Source organism: Xiphophorus couchianus, chromosome 9 (assembly GCF_001444195.1).
Source record: "Xiphophorus couchianus chromosome 9, X_couchianus-1.0, whole genome shotgun sequence".
Lineage (NCBI taxonomy): Eukaryota > Metazoa > Chordata > Actinopteri > Cyprinodontiformes > Poeciliidae > Xiphophorus > Xiphophorus couchianus.
The window spans coordinates 12,925,835-12,952,272 of NC_040236.1; the positions used below are offsets into that span (position 1 = coordinate 12,925,835).

General features: G+C 37.9%; 1 protein-coding gene and 1 long non-coding RNA gene across 4 annotated transcripts in view; both read left to right on the plus strand.

Annotated features, from left to right (window-relative positions):
* Nucleotides 1-26,438, plus strand: part of cacna1ea (calcium channel, voltage-dependent, R type, alpha 1E subunit a) — a 102,800-nt gene that overhangs the window by 29,603 nt on the left and 46,759 nt on the right. For all 3 annotated transcript variants that reach the window (XM_028026924.1, XM_028026925.1, XM_028026923.1), the window contains 3 exons: nt 9,064-9,330; nt 19,800-19,905; nt 19,998-20,137. In XM_028026924.1, the coding sequence (XP_027882725.1) occupies nt 9,064-9,330; nt 19,800-19,905; nt 19,998-20,137 (513 nt within the window). The remainder of the gene's footprint in view (nt 1-9,063; nt 9,331-19,799; nt 19,906-19,997; nt 20,138-26,438) is intronic.
* Nucleotides 574-1,596, plus strand: LOC114150508 (uncharacterized). Its single transcript, XR_003596766.1, has 2 exons — nt 574-664; nt 1,493-1,596. It is a non-coding gene; the product is annotated as an uncharacterized LOC114150508 (long non-coding RNA).

A 26,438-nucleotide genomic window follows, 5' to 3' on the forward strand; every position in this document is an offset into this window, starting at 1 on the left:
CTAGTAGTTGCACTTAAGCACTTAAGTTACAAATTAATTATCTATGCAAATAATCTACCTATACATAACTATATACATGCTGTTTTGGAATATTTGCGTGTTTGAAATTGTTTCAGCGACCTTCTGAAACACACTGGTGAGGAATGTGAATTCGGCAGGGATGATTTGGGCAGCGTCAGTGCCAATGACTGCATTGCAGTGTTTTCATGTCAACTATATTTGGCTTCAGGATCTGTCTGAGACCTCCTGGAATGATTTGCTGTTTGCTTTGGGTTCACATTAAGTGACATCGCAGCACAACAGAGCTCTTTGTTTCCCTAAGCAATGGACGAGTGAACATTGTTCACTGCCCAACTGTTGCTTCGAAAACTTTAAACTTTTAATCTGAAAGAAACCAGGTCAGCAGCATGCCCACGAATGGAGTCGTATGTCTGCAAACAATGAACATAACTCAAACCCCTGTGGGAAGCATGATTTATATAGGCTGTGCTATAAAATCCAGAGTTACAACCACAGATTTTGCAGAGCTGCGAATAGGGGGCATGTCAGTTCTGTTGCTAGGAAACAAGTAAGGGAAAGACAACAGTCGAAGACAGAAATCTGGGTTGGGTAAAGAGGGGAGGAGAGATGTTAAGACGTGGGAGAGAAAGACAACAGAGGAAGGGTAAGACAGGCAAAAAGCAAAAATTGTGCAGGTTAAATTTGTTTCATCTTATCATTTCCTTTTGGTCCTGATAATAGCGAAGATGCTCTTATTTCAGTGTATTGCTGCAGACAGATGAGTATTGATTTTAGAAAACCTTCTGGTAATAACTCATGTTTGTGTGATCAAAAACCATTCCCCAGTGCAAAGCCTAGATTTTCAATTGGTGATGCATCTATAGAGCATTGTTAACACACAACCAGCCACTCACACGCTGCTCTTCTCATGTTTCTACAATTAACATCTCAATGAAGCTAAATATAGTCCAATCCCATGGCCTCTTCATCGACCGACATCAATGGGTCTGGCTTTGTCCTCTGTCGGTCTCTCTGTGTTTGCCCCAAACTTTTCTGTGTCATCTTGAAATGTGCACTCTGGACGACAGCACACTGACCCAACACTGCTGTTATTTTTAGGCAACTTACTAGGTTTTATTTTGAGGTTCTGGACATGTGACAGGATTCAGAATCCACAAACTATTTATTAAAGACAGAGGACTCTGTTTGGATGTACATGTTAGATACATTGCATACAAAAGTGTTTACTTTAAAACTGTGCACTCATTAAAGTTTGTGGTCTGATAACCCTAAAAAAGATCCAGGGCATTCAGTTGTTAGCAGAAATAATGTCATGGTTTGAGTTTTTCTGTGTATTAATTTTGAGTTTCCTCTGTTTCTGAGTCTCCGTGTTGTCCTGTCTCCCCTTGATTAGTTCCCAGGTGTGTCTCGTTCCCTGATTACCGCCTGTGTATTTAGTGTCACCTGTGTCTCTGTGTCTTGTTGCTGCTAGTGCTGAGCCTTTGCCTTCCACTCTGATGTGTTGCCAGGATTTTGGACTGTTTTGGATTTGATTGCACCTCGTTCTCATCATTAAAACCACATTTTTTCATCTCATCCTGGTTCCACCGTGTTCTGCCTCACCACTTCACACCGCATTTCATGACAAATAACGTCTGTTGTAAGTAGAGTTTAATTTAGAGGCATGTTGGAGAGGAAAAAACATTTTGGGGAAACATTAGGGTCTGTTGACAGCAGGACTATCAGTTGTGCACTCTGCAAATGTGTCCGTTTTGTCAGAATGGAAAAAAAAAACTTAAGCCATCCAGTTTGAAGTTTAGTACAAGCCATGTAGCAAAGATATATTTTTTCACAGAGAGCAATATAGGTTTGGATTTTTTTTATTGTTGAATTAAGTACCTTAATTTAACAATTAATTTTTTTTGTTTATTTGCATCTGTGATGGACTGGCAACCTGTCCAGTGTGTACCCGCCTCTCGCCCGAAGCGTTCGCTGGAGATAGGCACCAGCACCCCTTCCGCTCCGCTAGGGACAACGGTGTTAGAAAATGGATGGATGGATGTTTTTTTTTTGCCTTGTCCTTGACTAATATTTAAATAAGTTTGATGTTCTGAAACACTGAAGTGTGACAAAAAATAGGAAATCAGAAAGGGGGCAAACACATTTTCACACCACTGTATATGCTATGTTTGGGTTATAGAGAAAGTTTGGTTTTCAACAAGTTTTTTGTTTATTTTTCAGGTGTCATGCATGCACATTCTGCACACCAGCTTTATATTTGGCCAGTCGTACACTCATTACCCTGCATACCTAAACTTGACGCAGGTGACAGTAAGCTGAATACCGAAGCTCACTGACAGTGATGACGAGGAAAAAAAGAGAGGTGTGAGGATTATATATGTTATCGGTTGATGTTATTAATGCAAAATTCAACAACTTGATTGAAATTTACCTTTTATCACTGCCCCCAGTATGAGTTGGAGAGAGATTTTGTGTCACTGGTGGTTTTTATTTGACAGTAGCTACTAGAAAGGAAAGGGGGTGGAAAAGGAGAAAATATGTAGTAAATAACCCAGATGGGAGTCAAACTGGGGACAGCTGCCCCGACGGATGACAGCCTCAGTACATGGTGCAGCTGTTCTGCCCACTTGGTCACATGACTCCCTCAGCTGAAGTTTGAATGCTATCGAAACAAAAGTACTTTCACACCAAGGTCTTTTCAGTCTTAAGCAGCCATCTTGTGATAAGTAAACAATTAAATACTGATAATGTTGCAGTGGATCTTGTCAGATTGAACTGAATGCCTTACAGATTTTGAGCTAAACACAGTTATTTTCAGTCTTTTTGACATCGCCTATGTTGTTGCATAGAATAGAAATAATCTTTGTTGTCCCTCAGTGGGGAAATTCAAGTGTAACAGCAGCAATAAAGCATGTAGATTCACACATGTAGAAATGTAGAATATATCAAAATAGAATTAGCAATGATATACTTTATAATAAAGACAAAATTAAAAATAATGTACTTTGATCCAAAAGAATGGGAAACTGAATAGGATATGTAATTGTGCTATGGTGTGTGTGTGTGTGTATTTGAAGATTTATTATAATGATAAGCAGGATAAATGACAAGATTTAGATGAGTTAGACAATAAGGGCTCATTCAAAGGAATGCAAATATTTATAAAATTGAATATTTATAAAATCTTTCTTTGATGGTAAAACAATTATAGGCTCCTCCTAGATATTTAAGATGAAATAATCTCTTAATAAAAATATTTCATGTTTTGTCTTAAAAGAGGACTCAAGCACAAAGATGATGGCAGAGAATATTTGAATTAAAAAAAACAACAAATGACTAACAGGAGGTTGCAACCGTCTGGCACAGGACATGGAACGACGACCAGAGAACCGGAGTAATAATGGAGGAAAGTGATGGAGAATAACAGAGAAACCAAGAATAAAACAATGCAGACCGGAGACCTTAAATTCTGTTTGAGAGCTGGAAGTAACAAAAGAACCAGAAGAGAAGAAATTAATATTAATCTAAAGAATCTAAAACATAATTCACCAAAAAGTAAACAAATAGAGGAACAAATTAAGGCAGACATGAAACTTCTTCATATCATAATGGATTATCTCAGCATCATTACCATCTAACTTATTTTTCTCTCCAAGGTTTCTGCAAAGCGAATAATTACAGCTCATCATTTTAAGATTTACTTACTCACATCTGCACTTAGGTTTGTTCAAGATGAATCAAGATGATCCATCTGCCTGTAGCTCTCACAACAGAATCACTGTGTCTACAGAAATACATCCATCTGCAAAAGTTATTGTTAATGTTGTCATGTAATGCAACTTGTAGAGGATCTTTGCTTCTCTTTTTTTGATAGAGATTTTTACAATCTCCTGTCTATCTTCATCACAATTAATGTAAACAGAAACATGGTGTGAAACACTGCGGATTCATTTACCCTGTGAAACACGTAGCTGCATAGGAAAATAAACAACATAATAATCGAAGGGAGCGATTTTGAAATTAAATCATTCGAGTCATTGAGGAATTGTCGCAGCCTCACTTCATACTGCGCTTCAAAGGCTCATCTTAAATGTTTTCTGAAGCAACAAGAAGTCTGTAAGCATTGCAATGTCAGTATATTTCTTAGATCTTTTGTTTTCTCTGTGCTTTTGTCTGTTGATCTCTATATTTATCTGCTGTGGCATTGTTTCCTTGATTTAATTTTTTTTTTTTTTTCATAAACCTACCTAGGACTAAATCCAGTCCTCTTGTGGCTAAACGTTATATTATTCTGAGTTTTCAATTCTCCTAAACCAAACAACATAAACCTTGACAAGTTCATTAAAAGTGAGCTGATTCAAGCTCTGTGATAATGTGGTAATGAAGGGAATGAACTAATAAGATCACCACTGGAGAAACTATTATGAAACTCTCGAAGGATATTGACGTGGTGTGATCCTGCTGCTCCCTGAGTGTGTTTTGGTCTTCTCATTTGTAACTGCACAATTAAAGGCCCTCCCACAGCTGTCATCAGCAGCATTCTCCACTCTGATGAAAATGTGTTGACATGTTGAGCTCAGACACACTCAGATTCCTCACCTCTGTCTCTCTGTTGGACTTGAAGCAAAGTGTGAATTGTGTGTTCTATTTGCCTCGCATTAGCTGACGGGTCCAACTTTTACTTCTTCTAACAGAAACAGTCATGTTGGGGAGACTGTGTGCATAGAAAAATTATTATATAAATAAGTTACATTCTTGAATCTTGTGTTAAATGAGGTGTAATCTAAGACTTTGGGTGACCTTTAAATATATTCCTCAAAATGTAATATTTTTGTGACAGATATCAGTTGTTTGTTATTTTTTAAAAGTAATTTAGTGAAGCAGTTGTGTACAGTTATACCAGAATAAGTATAAATGGTCATGACACACTGAAAATGTTTTGTTGCTCTGGTCTTAATCACTTTCATTGTTTCTAATATGTTTTAAAATTGGGAGTTTCACACATACAAAGCAACCAGCAACAATTTAAATACATTGTTATATTTAGAGTTCAAAACAGGTGTTTGTGATTAGTTTATGATTGGATTTTTTAAAGTAGTCATTGCTGTAACACAAAATGGGCAGAGCTTTGAGATAGGAAAGGAAGTCAACAGATGGTAATGTGTTATCTGGCAAGAATATAAAATGTTTCCTGGTCACATAAGATGAGCAAAAGAGACATGCTGAATACACTAGAAGGTTTTTATGCTGTGTTTGTCCTTTGAGAGAAGAGTTTGTTTTGTTAAGACATATGAGGGTAGTCAATCAGCTTTATTTATACCAGATTTGGTAGAACTGGGTCAGTAATGACCAGGTTTCAGGTAAGAAGTATCTCTAGCCAGTCGCTCTATTTTTGAATCTTGTTTCTCAGTTCTGCAGTAGCAGTAAGTCCTATTACCAGAACAGGGAACGTCAACCTGCTCTCATGACGGCAGCTAACCTCAGTAACCCTACATTCCTGGGCTGGATTTCACAACACCAGTTTTACCCAATATTTACCATCGATCACTGTTCTGTCATTGGTGAATAATGGTCCTTCACTCAAATATACAGTAAAAGTATTCTCAGGACTTTATTTTTTTATTTTATTTTGTTGCACTCCGACAACAAACTATATGTGTTGATATTTTATATGACATAATAACACAAAGTATTTGATAATTAGGAATTGAATCCAAAAAGACACAAAGTTACAATAAAGTATGAAAACTCTGGCATGCATTTATATTCTGTTTGAATCAATGCTTGGCAGACCCACCAGCCACTATGATACCAGCTGCAGGTCTTTTGGGGTTTGTCTCTGCCAGCTTTCCACATCAAGAGACTGAAAATGTTCCCATTCTGCTACGCAAACTGAATAGATGTCATCTGTAAGAATTTATTTCCAAGTCTTACAACAGATTTTAAGTGGATTCAGGTCTGGACTTTCACTTCACAATTCTTGTACAATAATATGGTTTAATCTAAGATATTTCGTTATAACTCTGGCAGTATGTTTTGGGGCATTTTCCTTCTGGAAAGTGAAGCCTCTCAGCATTTTTTTTTCTTGAGGATTGCCCTGTTCTCTGTTCACCATTGGATGATAGTACAATAGCTTTCTTCCTACCACTCTTTCGATTTGGATTTCTGCAGCTCCTCCAGAGTTACCACAGTTTTCTTTTGTTAATGCTCTCCTTTGAGAGCCTGCCAATTTTGGTGGATTACCATTTCTTGCAGTTATTTCCATAATTAAAATTTTGTGTTCTCTGGGATTTTCAAACCTTTTGTATATTGTTTTATAGCCTAAAAATGTCTTACATTTCTTCACAACTTCCTTTCCTATCTGTCTTAGTTGGTTGTCATGATGTCGTTTGCTCGTTAATTTTCTCCAACAAACATTTGAGGCCTTTATAGAACAACTGGGTTTATACTGACATGGAAATATAGGTGAACAACTTCAGAAGGCAATTTATTGCACATAAACCCATTTCATAGTTTGTTTTAGATTTTCATTTGAATGTTTTCAAAACCCTCTATCCTTCTAGAGTTTCTAGTTATTGTAACTCACCTTTCACTTCTCCACATATTCTTTTGCCAGAAGCGGTGTGTAACATGCAACAGAATGTAAGGCACATTTATTGTTTAACAATTGTCTGGTTCGGCATGAAGCAGTTTTCACATGAACTAGTTTTTCTAGAGTTGGGTGCAGAAGATGTCAAATTTGATGCTTTTTCGTCTGTTCTATTTTTATTTCCTGTAATGTGTTCGAGCTCTAATGAGTTGGAGGCCACACGCCATTGATCACTGCCTTCGTCATACTGCCATCAACAAAATTCTCATCAGTGCCGGTGTTTTGGTTCACGCTCTCTCCTGTGGTTCAGTTCCCCCTTTTTTCTTGTCTTTTTACCCATTACCACCAGTTTTCTCTCCCAGTTAAATGAAGTGCTGATAGCTGCTGGATTGTATTCTGCTTCCACCCTCCTAGTCATCCCATTAAAGGGAAGCCTGTGAGGAAGACTAATGTTGTTTAGTTATAAATCTGCTCTCATATGATTCACAGCATGCAGTGGTTCATAAGAGACTTGTCTCATTTAAAGAATAATTGTTATCTTTTAGTACATTTATCTCATGGATATGAGATCTAAAATGACTAAAATCCTAACAATCAAGTAACTAGGTATGAAAACATGTTAAAGACATTTGACTTTGATTTCAAGACGGGAGAATGGGGGGGGGGGGTCTCATGCCACCCCCACAAAATGCCGTCCTGGGCGGTTGTCCATGTCACCCATATCAGAAACCGCCTCTGCCTACTACTGGAATAAAACAGAAATTTATTTGAAAGCTATATACATATTTGAACTTTCTGTGTAGATGTCACCAATCTGCAGAGGACATTTATGCTCTTCATGTAACAAGTAAACCAAACTCTCCAAAAAAATAACTTACATCATTATAAACCATTTAAAGTTGAACAAATTATTTTTCCTCAACTCATGATAGATTGGCATCCTGCTCTAAATGCATATTCTGGATAATGTAACCCCAGATCATTTTCAGTAGATTTGTTAAATAATGATTTCATTCTTCATGGGCTGCAGCTTTTAGCGTCTATAGTGGAAGTTTATGATATACAGGAAGAAGCTTTTTGAAACGGATGCATCTTTAATCCGTTTATAGTTGATTTTGGCCTTTGCATTAGATTTATTTGCAGCAACTTTACAGATAGAGAACTATAACGTTACACCAGAATCACCTTTAGCAACCTTTTTGTCTTTTTTAAATAATGCCTTCTACTGGAGAAACATTCAAAATGATTCCTGCATAATCATTTGCAGCAGCAGCTCACTGGCGTTGAAGCCTGTAATTAGTTAAAGATGCTTGCTGCTGTCTTCCTTTATAGTGGCTTTTTGTCGCTCGATGTTCCACAACAGGTGTTCACTCCCTCCACCTTCACACCCAACCTTCAGCTCTGATGCGTGACCAGCATGAAGCTGTCTGCCCTGACGCGTGACCACGCACGCTCAACAAACGAATATTGCGTGACACTAATTTATATGGCAGCTGACCGGTCACCAGTGAAACGCATGAATATTTACTTTCTAAAAACGTACCAGACGTTCTGCAAAATCATCAAACTTGTACATCCTGTTTGATTTACATAACTCTCTACGCAATGGATAATTAGCTGAAATATGGGGACAAAATCTACCTTATTGGTTTTATCATTCAGTGTGGATTACAGCTTGCATGGTCAATTGTTTTCCTTCTCCTTATGTGCTGTCAGATTTAGGTTGGACAGGGTGAGGTGAGGTGTGTTGATCCTGTCGCAATTGTGTCCTTTCCTTCTGCTCTCACACACTGCAGGGAAACTGGACACGCTCCCTTTATGGTCCTCCCGTAGCCCGATAGATTGAGTCTTTCCCCCCCCCTTTTTTTTCTTCTTTCTCCTCTTTGTTGACAGGTTGCTTTTGTTCGCCTGGTTTTCGAGGGAAAAATGTTGTGGAAAATACTTGAGTTCATTTTTCCGTCGTGCTCAGTGGTAGGATGGTGATCAGGTTGTCAACAGAGCAAAGGAGAGAGGAGAGATGCGCTCTCAGTTAGACGGTGGAGTGTTGCTGGTTTATTTAACGAAATCCACGGATCGAGCTGCCTCTCCTGCAGTTTGGGGATGTGACCTGTTGCAGATGTTGTTTTTCAGACTTTAGACGTCGGATGGATACAAATGGAGTGAAATGAAGCACCGCCGACAGGTTCATTTTAAACGGCGGATCGCTAAACGAGGAGTTGACTTACTTTTTTTTTTTTAATTTGTGTGACTTAAAATATATTTTCTGGGGTTTGTTTGTTTGTTCAACTTTGAAGTTAATCAGCAATTATGTTTCCGCAAAATACTGAAACCAAACAAGGTCTCTTCAACGCGCTGCTGGCGCTGTGATCTTGGCACCGCGCCCTGCTTTGTGGAGGACTGTAGCCCAATAACCCGCTTCCCTTCTCCTCTCCTCAACCCCGTCTTCTCGATAGAATGGCCCGCTTTGGAGACGACGTGCCGGGCTTGTTGAGCTCTGGGGATGGAGGATCGGAGCGCAACAGGAACCGCGATGGAGCGGCCGTGTCCACAGGTGGGATCTCCCCGGCGTTCAAGCAGACCAAAGCGCAGCGCGCCCGCACCATGGCCCTGTACAACCCCATCCCGGTTAGGGAGAACTGCTTCACCGTCAACAGGTCGCTCTTCATCTTCGGAGAGGACAACGTGGTCAGGAAGTATGCTAAGAAAATCACTGAGTGGCCATATCCTTTTTTACGTTTTTGTTTTTATTTTCGCTCTGCACGGATGATATCACACTTACCTTGTTTGTTCAAAGTGTCTAAATGGAAAATATAAAAGGTAGGTGAACTGTCACCAACCCTCACTGTGCAACAAAGTCTGATTTTAAGAGTGTATCCACACCCAACCTGGCACAACAATCGTCTAATTACTTTCACAATACTGCAGAGTTTCACCTTTAAGAAAAATAAATGGGATTATTTACCTAATCTCATTCATCTAGACATGAATAAATGTCATTTATCTAGACATTTATCACTTGGAGCACTTGGTTTTGGATCAAGTGCTCCAAAATCAAACTGGAGCACTTGATCTAAAAATAAATAAGGTCCTTTTCCCCTTTGAAGTAACTTTCACAACAGTAAGGCATATAATATGTTGTTTTTGTTTTGTTAGTTTTTTCATTTTGATATTGAAGTTTTGACCGCAGCAAATCTTCTAGCCTAAAATATATTCCAAAATCCACCGAACTCTTACTGGTTTTTAAGAAAAGCCTATCAAACAGAAAGTTATGGTTGCTTGGAAATGTTTGGTTCATCTTTGGCATGTAGAATAAACGTAGGAAGTTTCAGCACCATGGATAGCACTTGTGGTACAGAGGTGTTTAATTTTGCTTAACTATGTAAAATGTGTTTATCAAAAAGATAGGTCACTAAAAAGTATTTAGCTTGTTGTTTTGTAATGAAGTTGAATTATAGAAGATGGGAAACTGTTCCTGAGTAATGCAGGTGTCATTCGCTTCTGTTTTGATGCTGAAAAACGTGCCAAAGCAAAGCAACACAAGAGCTTTGCTATTCATGGCTTAAAACCCTTTCTGTCAGCATTACATCATGAAGAGCTGCTGATTCCACCTATCAGCAGATGAACACAAGTAAACTAGAATCTTGATAATTGTACTAATTAAGTACAACTATGCGTTAATGATGAATTAATCAAATCATAATATGTGTTTATGTTTTCAGTTTATTTTGTAAGGTCAGCTCAGGGCTTCACAGGTGAAGTGAATAACACTGATCACCCTTTCATCATGGCACCTGTTAGTTGGATATATTTGGCAGCAAGTGAACATTTTGTTCTCAGCGTTGAGGTGCTAGAAGCAGGAAATGAGTGGCAAGGATCAGGATTTCAGTACGTTTAACAAGGTTTACAGTAGTAGACGATCATCAGAAGTGGAAATGCAGCAGGGCTTTTGGTGCATGTGGGGAGCGAAGCCTGACCCATATGTGCTGATCCAAAAGACAAGTAGTTCAAACAGCTGAAGAAGTTTTATTGCTGATGCGATATCAGAATCATATTGCTATGCTAAGGGATCATACTGCTGCAAACTAGATTGCCAATGCTTGGTCACAATGTTGTGCCTGTTTGGTGGAGAGTCCATTACAATCTAAATCATTTTTGTACAGTTTAATTCAGCCCAGATTAAATGTTCACACACAATTCAGTTATTTCTGCGTATTTGATGTTGTTTTTATGAGGTTTGAAATGAAACCCATCCATTACGTTCCTGGTGTTGATAGAAACCAACTTGTTGCTTTACTTTCAAAACAGTTTTACTGTTTTGCGCCGCCTGTTGCAGGGGATGCGGTACACACAAGTGTCGATTGGCGGCGTGTTTATGCTGCCGCTCCTGCTGCTGCTGCACAGCTCACCAGGTGTCCAGGCCAGGTGTGGCCTGTTCACAGACTATTGTTCTGCTCCATTCAGCAGCTTCCTGACTGACTGACTGCTCCACTGCTGAGCTTATAAACACACCTAATAGAAGGAGCCTTCTTTTGTTGCCGACTACTGCCCATTGAGTTTTTTTTCTGGCCTTAAATCTTTAGTCTGGGATCTGCATGTGAATCACACCAGAGATTTTCCAATGCACCGCTGGTTTGTCTATTAACCAAGCTGCACTAGAATTACACCTGCTGGCATATTTTATTTCCCCTTCCAAATCAAAATCAAAGAGCTGTGGGTGCTGTTGTGATCAGAAGGAAAGCAGCCAGGCTGAATAACCTCCAGGTTAATTTGCTCTGTGCAGGGAGTGTCCTGTTACGTAGAATGAGCTCCACTGTATCTGATTAACAGGCATTTAAAGGAATTATATGCAATATTGTCTGATCGTCATGCCATATGCTATTACGGCTAGTCATAACTCACCACATCATATTCTGTTGTTTGATATTAAGATTTTGAGGAGAATGGTGCTGAGCTCTTATCAAAAATCAGAAGAATAAACCACAGTAGATGAATACATGAGCTTATGCAATATAACATGTAATCAAACTGATATCAACACAGTCCCTATGAGAAGCTCCAGGGGCAAAACATAAGCATTGAAAGATGCAAGTGCTAATATATTCAGCAGGGATTACAGGGAATACTTGACATTTAGGCAAATATGGTTAGTTGCTCCTTGTAGAGTGTTGGATGCTTTCTGAAAACTCCACTGTGGTGTCTGTTTATCATGAACTGGGGCCAAGAGGAAAGGAGAGGAAAAGATGCAGCCTAAATCCATGCCAGACCAAACATTTCATTCGCAAGTGCCTGGATAAAGTCACCAGTTAACATGTTTCATCAAATTTCTTTGCATGAATCCACCCAAATTATAGATTTGCAGTTTTTAGGTGTTTTTTTATGGGATATTTTAATTTTCTCAGCCTGGTGCAGTGACTTCCTGGTGTTTTGTTGTCATTGTTTTGTTGCCAGGCAAACAGAAGGCTTTTAGATTAACCACACTGATACAGATCCGCTCAGACGCTTACTTGCTTTGCACCATTGTCATGAATTTCACATTAACCTTGGACTTTTAATGATACATTTAAAACACTCATCTTCCAGGATGAAATGATTATACAGCTGCAAGGATTTAGTAAAACTAGAATTTTTGATGTACAAATCTGAATTTATTGCGGAGTTTCTCTAAGTCAAACTGGATCAAAATGATGCACATAAACAATTTTACACTCCTTTGATATTTGGTTAAATATCCCATACAAGTTGTATCTCAGCCACATGCTTCATGTAGCCATCAACAAAATTCTGGCATAATTTTGATTGAATATTTGCATCCCTTCTTTCTTCATTTTAATCAGTTGGGTTTTTTTTGGCATGAAGACTTGCTGTTCTCCACAAGAACAGCAAGTTTGTTAAGAACAAATGGCGTCAAACAGGTGGGTGGTATCGTCCTGTTATGGGTCTTTGTAGATCTCATTAAATCAACATCTACAGGAATGAAACATGGACACAACCAGGTGGTCCAACAGAAGAAAAACAGTTTTGTGGAGGATAAAGCAGACTATCTTTTGGAATGGCCCCAATGTAAACCTTCAACTTTAGGCCACTGCCAGGAAACTAACCGATCTAAATGAACTCAGCCATTAGTGATAGTAAAAGTTGTCAAATACTCAGAAAGAACTATGTACAAAACCTTGTTTATGGGTACAAAAAAATGTACATTTTTTTCTGCTGGTGGGAAATTAATCCAAATTTTAATAAATATTGTATATTTTTGTGCATATTTCTAACTAAGTGGGAAAGAGAAATTCTAGAAGAAGTTTAGACTTGAGTACTCGTTTGCGAAACACACCAACTCCATCTAAATATACTTTTACAGCTGCTCATGGCTTTCATGCATACTACTCAGTAATGGACAAATGCAGAGAAATACTGTAATAAAGACACTGCTGTTTTTGTAATTACTGTGTAGCAAAACCTTCCTGATGGTAACAGACTAAAAGCAGGAGAAAAAGGATATATTTAATGCATAGGAACATTTTCTGGTTTTCTGCAAAATTCCTTCCTGTTGATGTGTACTAAGTTTCTCAAACTGATTCCCAGCAGATGGCTGACCTTACTTACTATGTTTTCATTTTGTTTTGTTTTTTATCAAACCAGCACAAAACTTTGAAATGAAACCTTTACTGTCTCCTTTTCTGAATGACCTCTACTGGTTCCACTTTAATCCTGTTAAATAGAACCAGCCCAAGATAAATGGGCTCAGTAACAGACTGTTTGAGCTACCCACTGATGGTTGTCAGGCTTAATAGTTTTGTCTTAAATTAATTGAAATATTTTGTTTTTGAGGTCTTCAACTGCACAATCCTGCTATATTACCAAACTCATGACTATTTGGTACTGTGTACTTTGAGTCGTTGTGTATTATTTTCTATGTATCAAATTATGATACCGACAGGTAAAAGGTTTATGCTTTGTTGTAGTAACTGACTGCTGTCATAAATGTTTATGTTTTTAACAGAAACAAAACAATAGACTTAACAGAATAATAGTACTACACTAAAGATTTTTGTTGTTTAAATTATTATTATTTTTTAAATTCATCTACTTCAGTGGCCAGCCTGGAATGACCTGTTTGACTTACTGCCAAGCATGTAAGAAACATTTGTTAGTAAGAATTTGTTTCTTCATAGCATCACGTTGTAAAGAATAGTAGGTCATGTTCCTCTAACTCACAGGTGTCAAACTCCAGTCCTGGAGGGCCACTGCCCTGCAACGTTTAGATGGGCCTCTGCTGCACCACCTGAATAGAATAATTAGGTCATTAAGGCTCTGGAGAACTGATCTACACAAGGAGGAGGTAATTAAGCCATTTCATTCCAGTGTTTTCTACCTGTGGCACATCTAAAACCTGCAGGACAGCGGCCCTTAAGGACTGGAGTTTGAGACCCCTGCACTGCTTTGATAGGACTTTTTTTTTTTTTTGCTACCGGAAAATGTTCCATATTTCCGTATCACTGAGGCTTTAACCTTTTAACAGTTTTGTTACCGCAAAGCTAGAAACTGGCACTTACATTGTATTTTCAGGGTATCCAATAGACATTTGTGTCAAGTGAGAGTCGGGCAAATCAAGAACATACACTATTAGTGAACTGGCTAGTGGTAGAGTGGTTATCACACACACTCTCTTATAATCTCTTATCTCTGCAGGACATCTGGTAAAGGTCAGCCTTGTGTTTGCAGCACAACCTGCAGCTGTCGCTTCACAGTAAGAGCCTCTTTTCTTCTCTGAGTGCTCAATTAACAGAGGATGATCAATTCAACAAACATCCAGAGGCTCCTGTGATTGGCTGAGTGGTGTGGGTGAGCTTATACAATCACATGACACCTTTCTGGATTTGTTTGAGTGCATCTTGTCACTGACAACATCAATGGTGGCTCACCGGAGCAAGGTATGGTTACATTTGTGCATGCCTGAGTCTGACTCAAGCTTGGCTGCCTGAGGGCGTAGCTGATGGAGGCTGATGGCGGCCTGGCAGGAAGATCCAGGGCTTAATGAAGCACTCAGGCTCAGGTTAGACTTGCAGGCCTGCTAAGGACTGGCAGCTGCTCCTCTTGTCTGATCCCCACCAGGATCCCCTGCAGTGGGAAGTTTCCCGTTGAGAAGGTGTATCTCTAAATAATTGATTGTTGGATTTAATAGTTTGTTTCATCATTAGTGCAAACAGATAAGGAGATATGGAGGTTTAAGTTTAAAACAGTGCAACAGGGTAACCGCATTGGTCTTCAATTATATTTTCAGGATGTTGTTCTTTTGTTAAGCTTCACTGAGAATTAAAATTACACAGGTTAATGTTGTAATAAAAATTCCATTAAGGTTGTAAAGTCCATACATATTCCTCTAGAGTCTGATTGGAGTTGAGATGGATCATTAATTTTCCTCTAACTAAATTGCAGCCTTGCATGAAAAATAAAAAGGGGCAATTAAGATGGAAATGACCCTGATGGACCCTGTGTTCCTTGTATCCTAAACTAATTTCTCTGTGAATGTCAAAATGATTTTTTAAATTATTATTATTATCCACTGATATCCTGATGACTATTCAAAACAGTATAAAAGGTTCAAACTTGAGAAACTAAATAAGTTTCCATAATCATCCCATGACTACACTCTTAAAGTCAGGCTGAAATCTGGGTTTTTGCTCATGGATTTAATATTTGTGTTTTGCTTTAAGAATGACTCGGGTTTGGGTTTTGATTAGATTTTATGTTTGTTTGGATGCTTCTAGTTCCTGCATAACATGTTCTGTTTTGAGAATAATTGCCACACACAACATGATTTAAAAAAAATAATTTAACGCTTAAATATGTCACAATATGAACTTGATATTAGAAAATCGATTGATGTATACTAGATGGTTAACTTATGGCTGCTTACTTTCATATTGGTAAGAGATGCAGAAAAGGATGAAGAGAATGAGACAGACATGAAAAACAGGCAACAACAAGACATCTGTTGTTGCAGCAGCAGTAGTTACACCACAGCACTTTGACAGAAAGTGGCATACACTGTTTTACATTTATTGCAGGGTTTTTTGGGGGGTTGTGAGAGTGCTACATTGGCAAACAGCCAGCCTGTCTCACTGCTAAGAGTCCTTCATGATAAAACAGTACAGTGTGACTCAGTGAGACTTTAAGTTTTGATTTCTGCTCATGTATCTTGTTCCTTATCCATTAATCATCAAAATCTCCCATTCGTTGTCTTAAGCTCCCTGTTGTTACCATCGTTTCTATGAGCTGTGGTCTTTAAACCAGTTCACCTAACAAGTGCTTGTTTGACCCTAACTGCGGTGAACAGTTTGCTGAACTATTAACACAAATAAAAGGCTTCTGCAAAACTTTTTAACCGCATTTATGACTGGTTGTCTGCTGGGGGCATTAGCATGTAATTTTCTCTAAATTCTCATATTTCAAAACATACAGTTCAAATAAATTGTGTTTTTATTGCTTGGAGAATAATGATAAAGTATAATCTTCCTTCAAATTGATGGAGGCCAGAAAGCAACTGCAAAGGGAACAAAGACTGTCCCACAACCAGCATAAGCAGCCCAAATAATGATCTGATTGTGTTGTGGAATGATTTTTAACAAGATCTACATGCAAGAAAATAAATGTTCCTTCCTTTGATAGAAATATTTTAAACTACTTTAAATAATTAACTGATCTCACTGTACTTTGTGATAACCAGGATGTAGACAAAGCTTTATCATGGCTCTCTGCCGAGTCTGACATTTTAATGTTATATTTACATTTATTCCACAATATTTCTATGTGTTTAACCATTTCAATTCAAATTTATGCTTTGCTCTTTTTTAGAACAATTTCCCTATGAATTCAGATTACAAGGCTTTTCTTCTGTATATATTTATTCAGTCCTGGCTCCAGCTCATACTCCAGACACATGGCTGAGATCATTTACAGATTTCCAATAAGCCAGGCTCAGATGCCTTTGCTTCATTTTGATTTTCACCTCGGCGTAACAACAATAATCACTGGGGTTTGGATCCAATCTGTGTTTGAGCATTTTCACAGATGCACGGGGCATCACACTCTGGTCTCTGCGTCTATTTTTACACGCATGTTTGAGGAGTCGAGGCAGAGCGCCAGCGTCACTGTGACTCAGAAAGCTCACGAGACGCCTCGCTCCTAAAGCTGGTAGACGAATCACGACAAATATTTCACGTCAGCTGACACCCAGTAAAGCAAGAAGGGCTGATGAGACACTTGTTAAGTTTGTAACTGGGAGTAAAGTTTTTTTCTTTTTTTCAAGGATTAGTGAGAATGAAAAAAGTAGAGAAGAGAAATGAGAGCATCAGCTGCATTTCTATCTGATGTCACAAGTAAGTCACTTCTGTATGTAAAAGAAATTGTAAGTGTTTTACTATGATAAAACATTAAGTGGATAATAATTAGGTTAAATGACTTATCTGCTTTCTATGTAAAGAACCAACAAAGCATTTTCAGTAATAAATACTTAAATTATCCTCAGCATTACAGGGCTTTTTAGGAAAGACTTTTCAGATGGACAAGCAGTGAAATTGTTGAGGGTGAAGCTGGAAACTTCCCACAGTTACTGAAAATGCAGGAAAGATAGGAAGTAAGTCAGATAGGAGCACTAAGAATAGCCAACCAAAAATAAGTCAGACATTTCCCCCCAGGAACTGCTGAAAAGACAAAGAAAAACCACAAAACCATAAAATTTCTCAAAAAAGATTGAAAAATGTCTGTTAAGTTATGAAGCCGAACCTGCTAATATAAATGTATTCTTGAGTTAATAATTAATCATGCCATCATTTTGTCTGATGAGAGTCAGAAATGTATAGTCAATAGGATTACAACATCTGCAGATTTGATCCAAAATATAAATATATAAACATAAAAAGTAGACCTCTGATATCATTATAGTACTATTAATACAATAGACGTCAAACTTTAAGTGTTTTCCACCACATGTCATGAGCAATTTCTAGTATTTTATACATAAAAACAAATGATTACAATACATTTTATTTCTCATGTCCAGAGCATAATGATAAAGTAAAGTTTTCTTGCAAACTGAGTGGAAAGTGGAGCAGCACCCATCACATTTCCTGTAGAGGTGGGCGTTATAACATTATTAGGTCATGAATGTTTAGAACAGGCTGACGATTCATGTTCAGACATATCAGTTCAGTTTGTCTTTGAGCTTCATGAACAACTTTTTGCGTGTTAATACTGTGGTAGTTACTTGTTTCAATAATTTTCTATGGCAGTAGAATAGCATTTAGCTTGTATGTATAAAACTTCAACAAAAAGCTGAAGTATCATGACGTCCTGTGGTATGGAGGTGTAGCGGTATGGAAATGGTCAAAAACAAAAACACAGTAAGCTCTTTCTTTTAGATGGACATGTTCCTGATGAGACCAATCCTGTTTTTTAAGTTATAAAAATTAGCAGGAAAGCAGCACTGTTGGTATTTTTGTGCATATCTAAGCTGTGCCTTGATAGTGTCTTTACGTCCCAGCCTTAAAGTTCAAGCCTTTGCCTGATCAGCCCAGTCAGCTGAAGTCCTCCCCCAAAAATTGGTTATAACTCTTCTCCTCTTTGACAAGTTGTCTACTTATTCTTTATTTCCTTCACAATAATAAAAAAACACCTCTGCATTGCATGTTTGGATTAAGCCAAAAATATCAACAACAAAGAAATAAATAAAAAATAAAGGGTGTAATTGAAATCCTTTAATGGTTCTACCTTGGAAAGAATAATTAGTGTTTTCAGTCATGGTTAGTAGTGATTTTGTCATTTATTTCTCACCAATTCTTTGCTGATGTTTAGTGCAATGCATGGTGTCAAAGTCTAGCGTCAGTGTGTCAGCACATGAGATACCTCCACAGGCACACTTCAGCTGCCCAGTAACAGTTTTGTAACGCTGACTTTCAGTGGCTGGAAGAGAATGCTGTTGCTTGGATACCCTCCTCCCCTGTCTTTCCATCTTCATTTCTTCACTTTCCTTTCCACTTCCTTATTTTGTTGCATTGGAGCGAGTATCAAATTTAAAAGGCTTCTTAAAATGAACATCTGTAGCAAAAAGAATCAAAAATACCTTTCATGTGAGAATTTCTACAGCAGCAGGTCACTGGGACTCTTTTCACACTTATTTTCTTGTTTCTGTTGTTTACTGTTGTTTTGTCCTCCCAGCAGCCAATCTGAAGTGCAACCCTGTTTTATCTCATGGCCCCTATAGGCTTGTAGGAGCATTTTGTTTGCTCTTTTTATTTAACTTCTCATCATTCATTTGTTCCTGAGTGACCCTGCTGGATAAAACTGCCAACACAACATCGATCTGTCCAGCTCCACTCACCTCCTCCTCACCGTGCTGTTTCTCAAGCATCTTACTGTCTGTATAACATAATCTTGTCCTTCAGTGATCAGCTTTCTTGCTTATCACTTCCTCTTGGTGCAGTCTTTTCTCTGCTCTGTTCTTCTTTTTTTAAGCTACCTTCTGCACATAACCAGGTGAGAGGAAAGTACCCACACAAAGCATTAGATAAAAGTCAGCCAGATTTTAACCAACAACCCTCACAGCTCTCATAATAGATGCAATGTGCCGTTTATAGTAAGACTGACCCTGTTTATACAATCATTTCTCAGAGCCTCAGAGAAATAGACACATTTTTTTTTGTCTATTTCTGCATCTTTTTGCGCTACAGCTTATCCCAGAAAAGGCACAGGCTGTTTATTATTGCCTCCTCTCAGACCCAAAACTTATAAATCAGCAGGTTGATTATGTTTGATTACTTTATACTGTTGGTTTTATATTGCGAAATTATCTGTTTGTTCATTGAGTGTAAACTACAGGTGAAGAAGGGAGCAGTGTTTGTACTGATAGGCTCTATATCATTGGTGTCAAACTCCAACGTTTAGATGTGTCTGCAGAAATTTATTGGTGTTAATTCAGCCGTTAGATTCAGCTGAGTTAGTCCAGGGATAAGTCGAAAATTATCGGCTCTCTAGGACTGTAGTTTAAAACCCCTCCTCTTTTAGGTAAGAATTGGTAACTTAAAAAAATAATCACCTCTATTTCTATTGTTTTTATCAGTCTGTGTTGTTACTTTACTATAATTGAATTTTGTCATCATCCACAAAGCTGAGCTCCTTAACTTCAGTGTTTCACTCCTTTCGAGTACATGATCCTCACTACCATCATTGCCAACTGCATTGTCTTGGCTCTGGAGCAGCACCTCCCTGGTGAGGACAAAACCCCCATGTCCAAGAGACTGGTGAGACACTCAGACATGAAAACTAAATCACAAGTGTGCTGCTTTTACGTTTGAGTTCTTTATGCTTGTCTGACTTTGTTTCACACCAACAGGAGAAAACAGAGCCTTACTTCATAGGGATGTTCTGTTTTGAGGCTGGGATAAAGATCATCGCTCTGGGCTTTGTGTTTCATAAAGGGTCCTACCTCAGGAACGGCTGGAACGTCATGGATTTTATTGTAGTCCTCAGCGGGTGAGTCCATTATCATGCTTGTACAAATGTGTGGTCAATGAAATGGGATTAGCATTTTGAACTGAACTGAATAATTGTTCTGAGATGTTATGAACGAATAGAACAACTCATTCTTTGACTTTTATTTAACTGCCTGTTGTTGTAAGGTTTAGCATCAGCTTACATATTTATGGGTTTCCTGCAGGTATTTGTTGATCTGAAACATTTGAATCCACTTCAGTCATATTTTAAGCAAACTTTGTTGCATTCATCCAATTTTTCAATGCTTTCACGGAGCTGAATTTATTCAATTTTATTCTGTCAGTAAATTCTGTTGAAGGTTTGTTTAGTTTAAGATCAGGGCCAAAAGCAGTGCAGTGAGTGCTTTACTGTCACAAGGCTACAAGTACAAAGAAGGTGATTGTGACATAACAAAGTAAACTTTCATAAAAACTTTATCAATGTGGCAGCACCATGACAGGGAGCAATACTAAGATAAAACAGTAGCAGGTAAGATGATTAAAGACAACACAATGAGAAATATTTATTTGTGTGTAACTGAGAAACAGACTCTGTTTGTCATGATATTTGGATTTTTGCTTTCTTTTGTCTTGGTGTTTTGATAATTTTCTTAGTGTTCCTTTACGTTCGCTATGTTTTACTATATTAGTTCATATTTGCGTTTAGTTTGTTAGTCTGTTCTTCTAATCTGTTCCTTGTACATTTGAACTTAATTCTCTTAGATTATTGTCAGACCTTTTGTTCTGTATACCTTGGAGTCTTACTTGAACTCTCTGTGTTAATTCATCTATTCCCTCAGGTTCCCGCTGTCTCTTTGTCACAGCTCTGCCACATTTCCTCTGATTAGTTAGTTTGTCAATTTCCACGCTGCCTTTGTATTTAAGCTCCTGGGTTTTCCTTGTTCATTGTTAGATTATTCTGCCCTGTTGCCTGTTTCTTGTTCCAATCTCCATGTCCTGTTTAAGTTATGCAGAACTCGAGGTTTTATTTCATTTTATTTTTACTAAGAACTGCAAAATACCCTTTTAAAGACAGTTGTGATTTGTTATGGTTTCATTCTCTCTTAGCAGACTATAGCAGTCCAGGTACAAGTGCTTACCTTTAACAGGCTGTTCTCTTACAGAACATTTTACGTCTCTTACTTTGTTAGGAGCGCTACGTGTGTCACCAGTGGAGCAGAAAGTGGAAATGTGTTTGACTGCGAAAGGACTCACTTGATGAGAGAACAAATTAACCTTGACACATGTCTCTCTTTCTCTCTCTATTTCTCACGTGCACACTGCTGTACATGTGCACAGATGAAATATTAATCAGTTCACGGCTCATAAGTACAACAGGAGGCAGAAAGGGTTCTTAGTGAATTCTACATGATTTTGGCTCTTTAATTATTGATGAGTCGAGCGAGGCCTTCTTAATGATTCTCTGCTCACTGCTGGGTGGAGAAGGGATATTAGGTGTTTAGAAAAACGACGAGAGGACGATGGCTGAGGTTTCCTGTAGATCAGCTGATGCTGATGTCACACAATGTGAATGAGGACAGTCAACCCCAGACTAAATTAGCAGCTTTATCAAAATACAGGTGCATGCTAATGCATTTCTAATATCACCTGCCTGAATGAGAACCAGGAAGCGAAAGAGAAATAACTTTATCATTCTTTATTTATTTTCATTTGAGGACTGGGAATGGGGTTGTATTTTGTGGTTCCTTGAAAGATCATCCAGTGGTCACTTTTCACTTTCCCCAATTTTTTTTATTTGTTAATTGAAGTCGCAATGAAAGACATGATCTCAAAAACAATGAGCTCCCAAATGTCTGTTCCACTCTCATCTGTTCATGATCTGAATTTTAACAACCAATTTTGAATTAGGCAGTAGACGTGCTTGATCTGAATAACACAGCCTACCAGGTTTCTTCTTAATAATATTCAGCATGATGAAGTGAGCTCCTGATAGATTGCTCTCTAAATTATCATTTTGGCCTCAGTAAGGATAGATGAATGCAGACGGTCCATCTCTTTCTTTCTCCCACGCTTAGTTCATTCAACATTGACGCACATGGAAACATATGAGCCATCATTCAAGGTTTGTAATTTTAGTAGAGTGATTTGTTAGATTAGATGAAAAGCGTTGATAGTATTAGATACATAATCGGAGCTGTTGATCACTTAGTAATGGGGAAACCTTGACCAGCCTCCCACACATCAAATGAACTGCTCTCATTGTGGAACAACTTTACTTTAGTGTATTATTTATCTTGATTATAAAACAATGCAATCAAGTTTTTAAAAAAAGTCTTGTTCCTAATGCTGAAATCTCTTTTTTTTTTTTTAATTCTAGATTCAGTTTTCCAATATTCAGTTTTATATTTTACAAAAAAAAATTCGGATTTAGATTTTTAGAGAAAAGTTTTTAAAAAGTTCATAATGTGTATTTCTGCTGAAATCATCTGGCAATTATTGCAGCTATGAGACAATAGTTACTGTGAGCTGAATTAGGTCTCACATTGGAAAAAGTTGTTTCTGCAAGCAGTTCCTGGGTTTAAAATTTGCTCTTTTTGTTTGTTTTCCACATAGACAAGTAGATCCTCCCAATGCCTCTAACCATCCAAAAAGATCTTAGATTAATTAGCCGCTGTACATTTCCATAAGTTGTGATTGTTTGAGAAAGTATAATTGTCTCAAATTTCTTTTTTTGTTTTTATGAAAAAATCCACTTGTCCAGACTATGCCACCTTGACACTAGAAAAAAAGTGTTATAAATGCAGCAATAAAAATTACAAAATAAAAAATTGAGACATTCTGTGGATTTTTATAGATAAAAAACGTAACCTGTTAGGTGTCAGTGTTTTTGTGTAGCCACAATTCGTAATAACTTAATACTGGTGAATTCAGGTTACTCTCCTCACTTGCTTTTTCCCTTCTCCTGTCATGTTGCAAATAATTACAAAACTCACTCAGAACTGCCACTTTAAAATTCATTGGCCTTTCTGTTTATTAAAATCTAAAGCAATACAACAAAGCTCCAGGTGCTCATCTGGAAATCCTTTAAAGCTTTTTATTCACACAAGCGGGAAGCCTAATTTAACAGTTGTGTTGAAATCTTTGCCTGTGGAGGCTTTACTAAACTGTTAGCTCACATTACAAAAGCCTGCAAACCTTTCCTCGGTGAATACCCCTAACTCACTCCACATCATGAGCGAACATGTATAATTATGGGAAGCGTTTGCTTACTGTGTCAACGCTGGAGGCCGTGATTACCTCAGCAAGCTTCCTCAGTGTTTCAAGATGGCCTGAGAGAGTGAGTGGGAGGGAGATGTGAAAAACCAGATGGCACTTCCTCAAAGGCTGTTTTTGTGTAGTTGAGGACCGTAGAGGGATGACGGGTTTCCTCAGGTCACCGGCCTGTTACCCCTGCTAAAGATTCAAGCTGTGAGGCAGAGTCAGAAAAGAGAATCAAGCAGGTGATGAAGCAGAGCAGGAGAGAAACTGGCTCAAGAGCAGTGAGGTATGACGGCAATTGTTGTGTGGAAAAAAAACATAAGGAAAGGATGTAGTAGGAGGAAATGAGAAGGACGCCTCAGTGCGTAATCGTATGTCTTAATTGGCACCCTGGCAGTTTCACTCGCTGGCAAGCCCTCCATTAGACTGGCAACATTAGACGCGGGGCAACGCCCACTGAGGCTTTGTGTCACCATAAAGTGCCAGATACTCGGGCAAAGATCTGGTGCAAAGGGAGTTGATGAGATCAACGAGTTTCTGCTGTTTGCTGTGGTTGTTGACAACATTTTAATGAGGGAAAACGAGACATCCTTCATAGTAGTTAGCATTATTTATGTTATTTGACATGTTGGAGACATGATGGCTATATTCATGGCTCATCTTGTACCCGAAGTATTTTCTTGTATGTTTTATTTCTTTGATGACTTAATTATTTGTAATTTTAGTTTCAGAATGAATGAGTTAGGTTTAGATAAGAGCTTTTATTTCCTGTCTCTGCAGAATAAAAGCCTCTCCACAGCATGATGCTGCCACTACTGTTATTCACAATAGGGATTGATTGGATAACATGGTGTTGGATATCCAATACATGTGACATTTTGCATAAGCTACAAGATCTCATCTAACCACAACATCTTCTCCCACGTATTTGCTTCTTCCTCAATATGAATTATTTTGACTTTATTTCAGTGCTTTTCTTCTCGTCACTCTTTGATAAACACAAGATTTGTAGAGTGCAAGACTATACATATTCTCATCTCTTCATTTTACTTATTTCAAATTTATTTGCGCAGAGACAAGACATAGAAGAATGTTGCATTTAAGAAGAGATGTTGCCCTGTCAATAGGATCTCTGGCTTTTAGAAATTGATCTTTATAACTTAAAGAAACTTATTTAAAACAGTAAGATAACACTCCAGTTGGGTTTATTCTTTGAAATTGTTAGTTTGAATTTATGTCCCATTAAGTAACAGAGACAAGAAGGCTTTACTTTAAGACCTTTAAGATGTTTTGTATTAATCAAAACTCATTCTGCTTTGTGATGAGTTCAGTGCTGCTGTCATCAGGCTTTATTCTGTACTTTCAGTTTGACATTGCAGACCGGAAGCCAAAGCCAACACAAGGAGCTTTGTATCAATCACAGCATCTGCAGCACTAGTCAGCAGGACATAATAACATTATATCAGAGCCATAATATAGTTTTCTTTCAGAGTTTCTTGCAGTAATCAAATTATTTCTTATAATTGTCCATATTTTCCCTGCTTTCTGTGGTTCTTTATTGTCTTTTTATGTTTTCATTAAACCAAAGGATCCTCAGCCCACTAATATATTGTGATCATAAAGCAAGGAAAAGTCTGCAACTGAGAAATATATGTTATTGTTAAAATTAGGCAAATTACACAGCAAAACACAAATATAGCAGCAAACTATGAGATTTTGCACTATCAAGGTAAAGATGACAGTATATCAATCACATATTTTTAAGGCTGCATATTTTCTTGCTGCCACTTTAAACTCAGTCTAAACTTTTACATCAGGGGTGTCAAACTTATTTTTGTTTTGGGCCTACAGCCGGTTGTGCCAGAATGTATTGATAAAACCTGTTCACAAACTGTTAAAATCTCATTGAAATCTTAAACTTAAATAACAATATTGAACATCTTTTCAGTCTCTGCAGGATTTCGTGATTCTTTTTGTGGTTTTTTGCAATAAAAATCAAAGTGTTTGTGGCACTAATTTGAAAATATTTGCTATTTATCACTGTAACTGCGACTTTTCTGTTACTCGCTATATAGATAATTTATTACAATCTGATGCTAGTTAAGGTTGAAGTGGCTCTTTAGTACAACTAAGAAAGTTTCTGACAATTTTTGACAAAAATCTGCAATAAATTCCCAATTACGGATTAGCGTAAAAAAAGTGTGGGGATTTGTTGATTTTGTGTGAATTTCTACTATAATTCTCAACAAACTGGAGGGACTGATTGATATAATTGATATAAGCAGGACACAGATAAAATTGATAAATTATTTATGCACACTTATTGTTTAGTCTAGAATCTAGAGGGCCACATAAAAAGCTATCAGGGGCCGGATTTGGCCCACGGACCTTGAGTTTGACATGTGATTTACATTATTTTCCATCCTTTCTCTTCAGAGTGATTACAACATCTTTTGATATGTCGGACCTGACTCCAAAAACTGAACTTGAAGATTCTGTATTTGGTGTTTTATATGTGTTCTTCTGAGTCACATGTACAGTACAAACCAAATATGCTACCACTCTCTTATAGCCAGCTACACCTTATGTCTGTTTGGCATTCATGCACCTGTTAGTAGTAACCAAATCAGCCTCTCTCACACACACGCCTACACACCCCCACACACACCCCTTCAGACAGATGCACCCTCTCCGGTCTTTTTTCCCATCTGCTGTCTGATGGATTGATGAGATCAGACACAGCAGGAGTGGATATGTCCCTTCGAGCTGCTGCTGTGGTGACTGAGGACCCAGCCTCAGGTCAGGCTGTCACAGGCTCCAGTTCTCCTGCTTCTCTGGTTAACGTCTCTACAATTAGTTTGGATCAGGAAGGATTAGTTTTTTTTTCTGATAATTTGCCAGGGGAAAATGTACCTGCAGCTTGTGTGCTGTGTTTATCTAAATCAAACAAATAGAAGAATAGTTCAAGGGCTGTTGCTTTCTGTCATATCTCTTTATCACAAGCTAAGCAAAGTTGAATGTAGGCTATGCATTTCAAAACTATACATTTCTCTTCAACATGTCCACATTAATAAAATAAATAA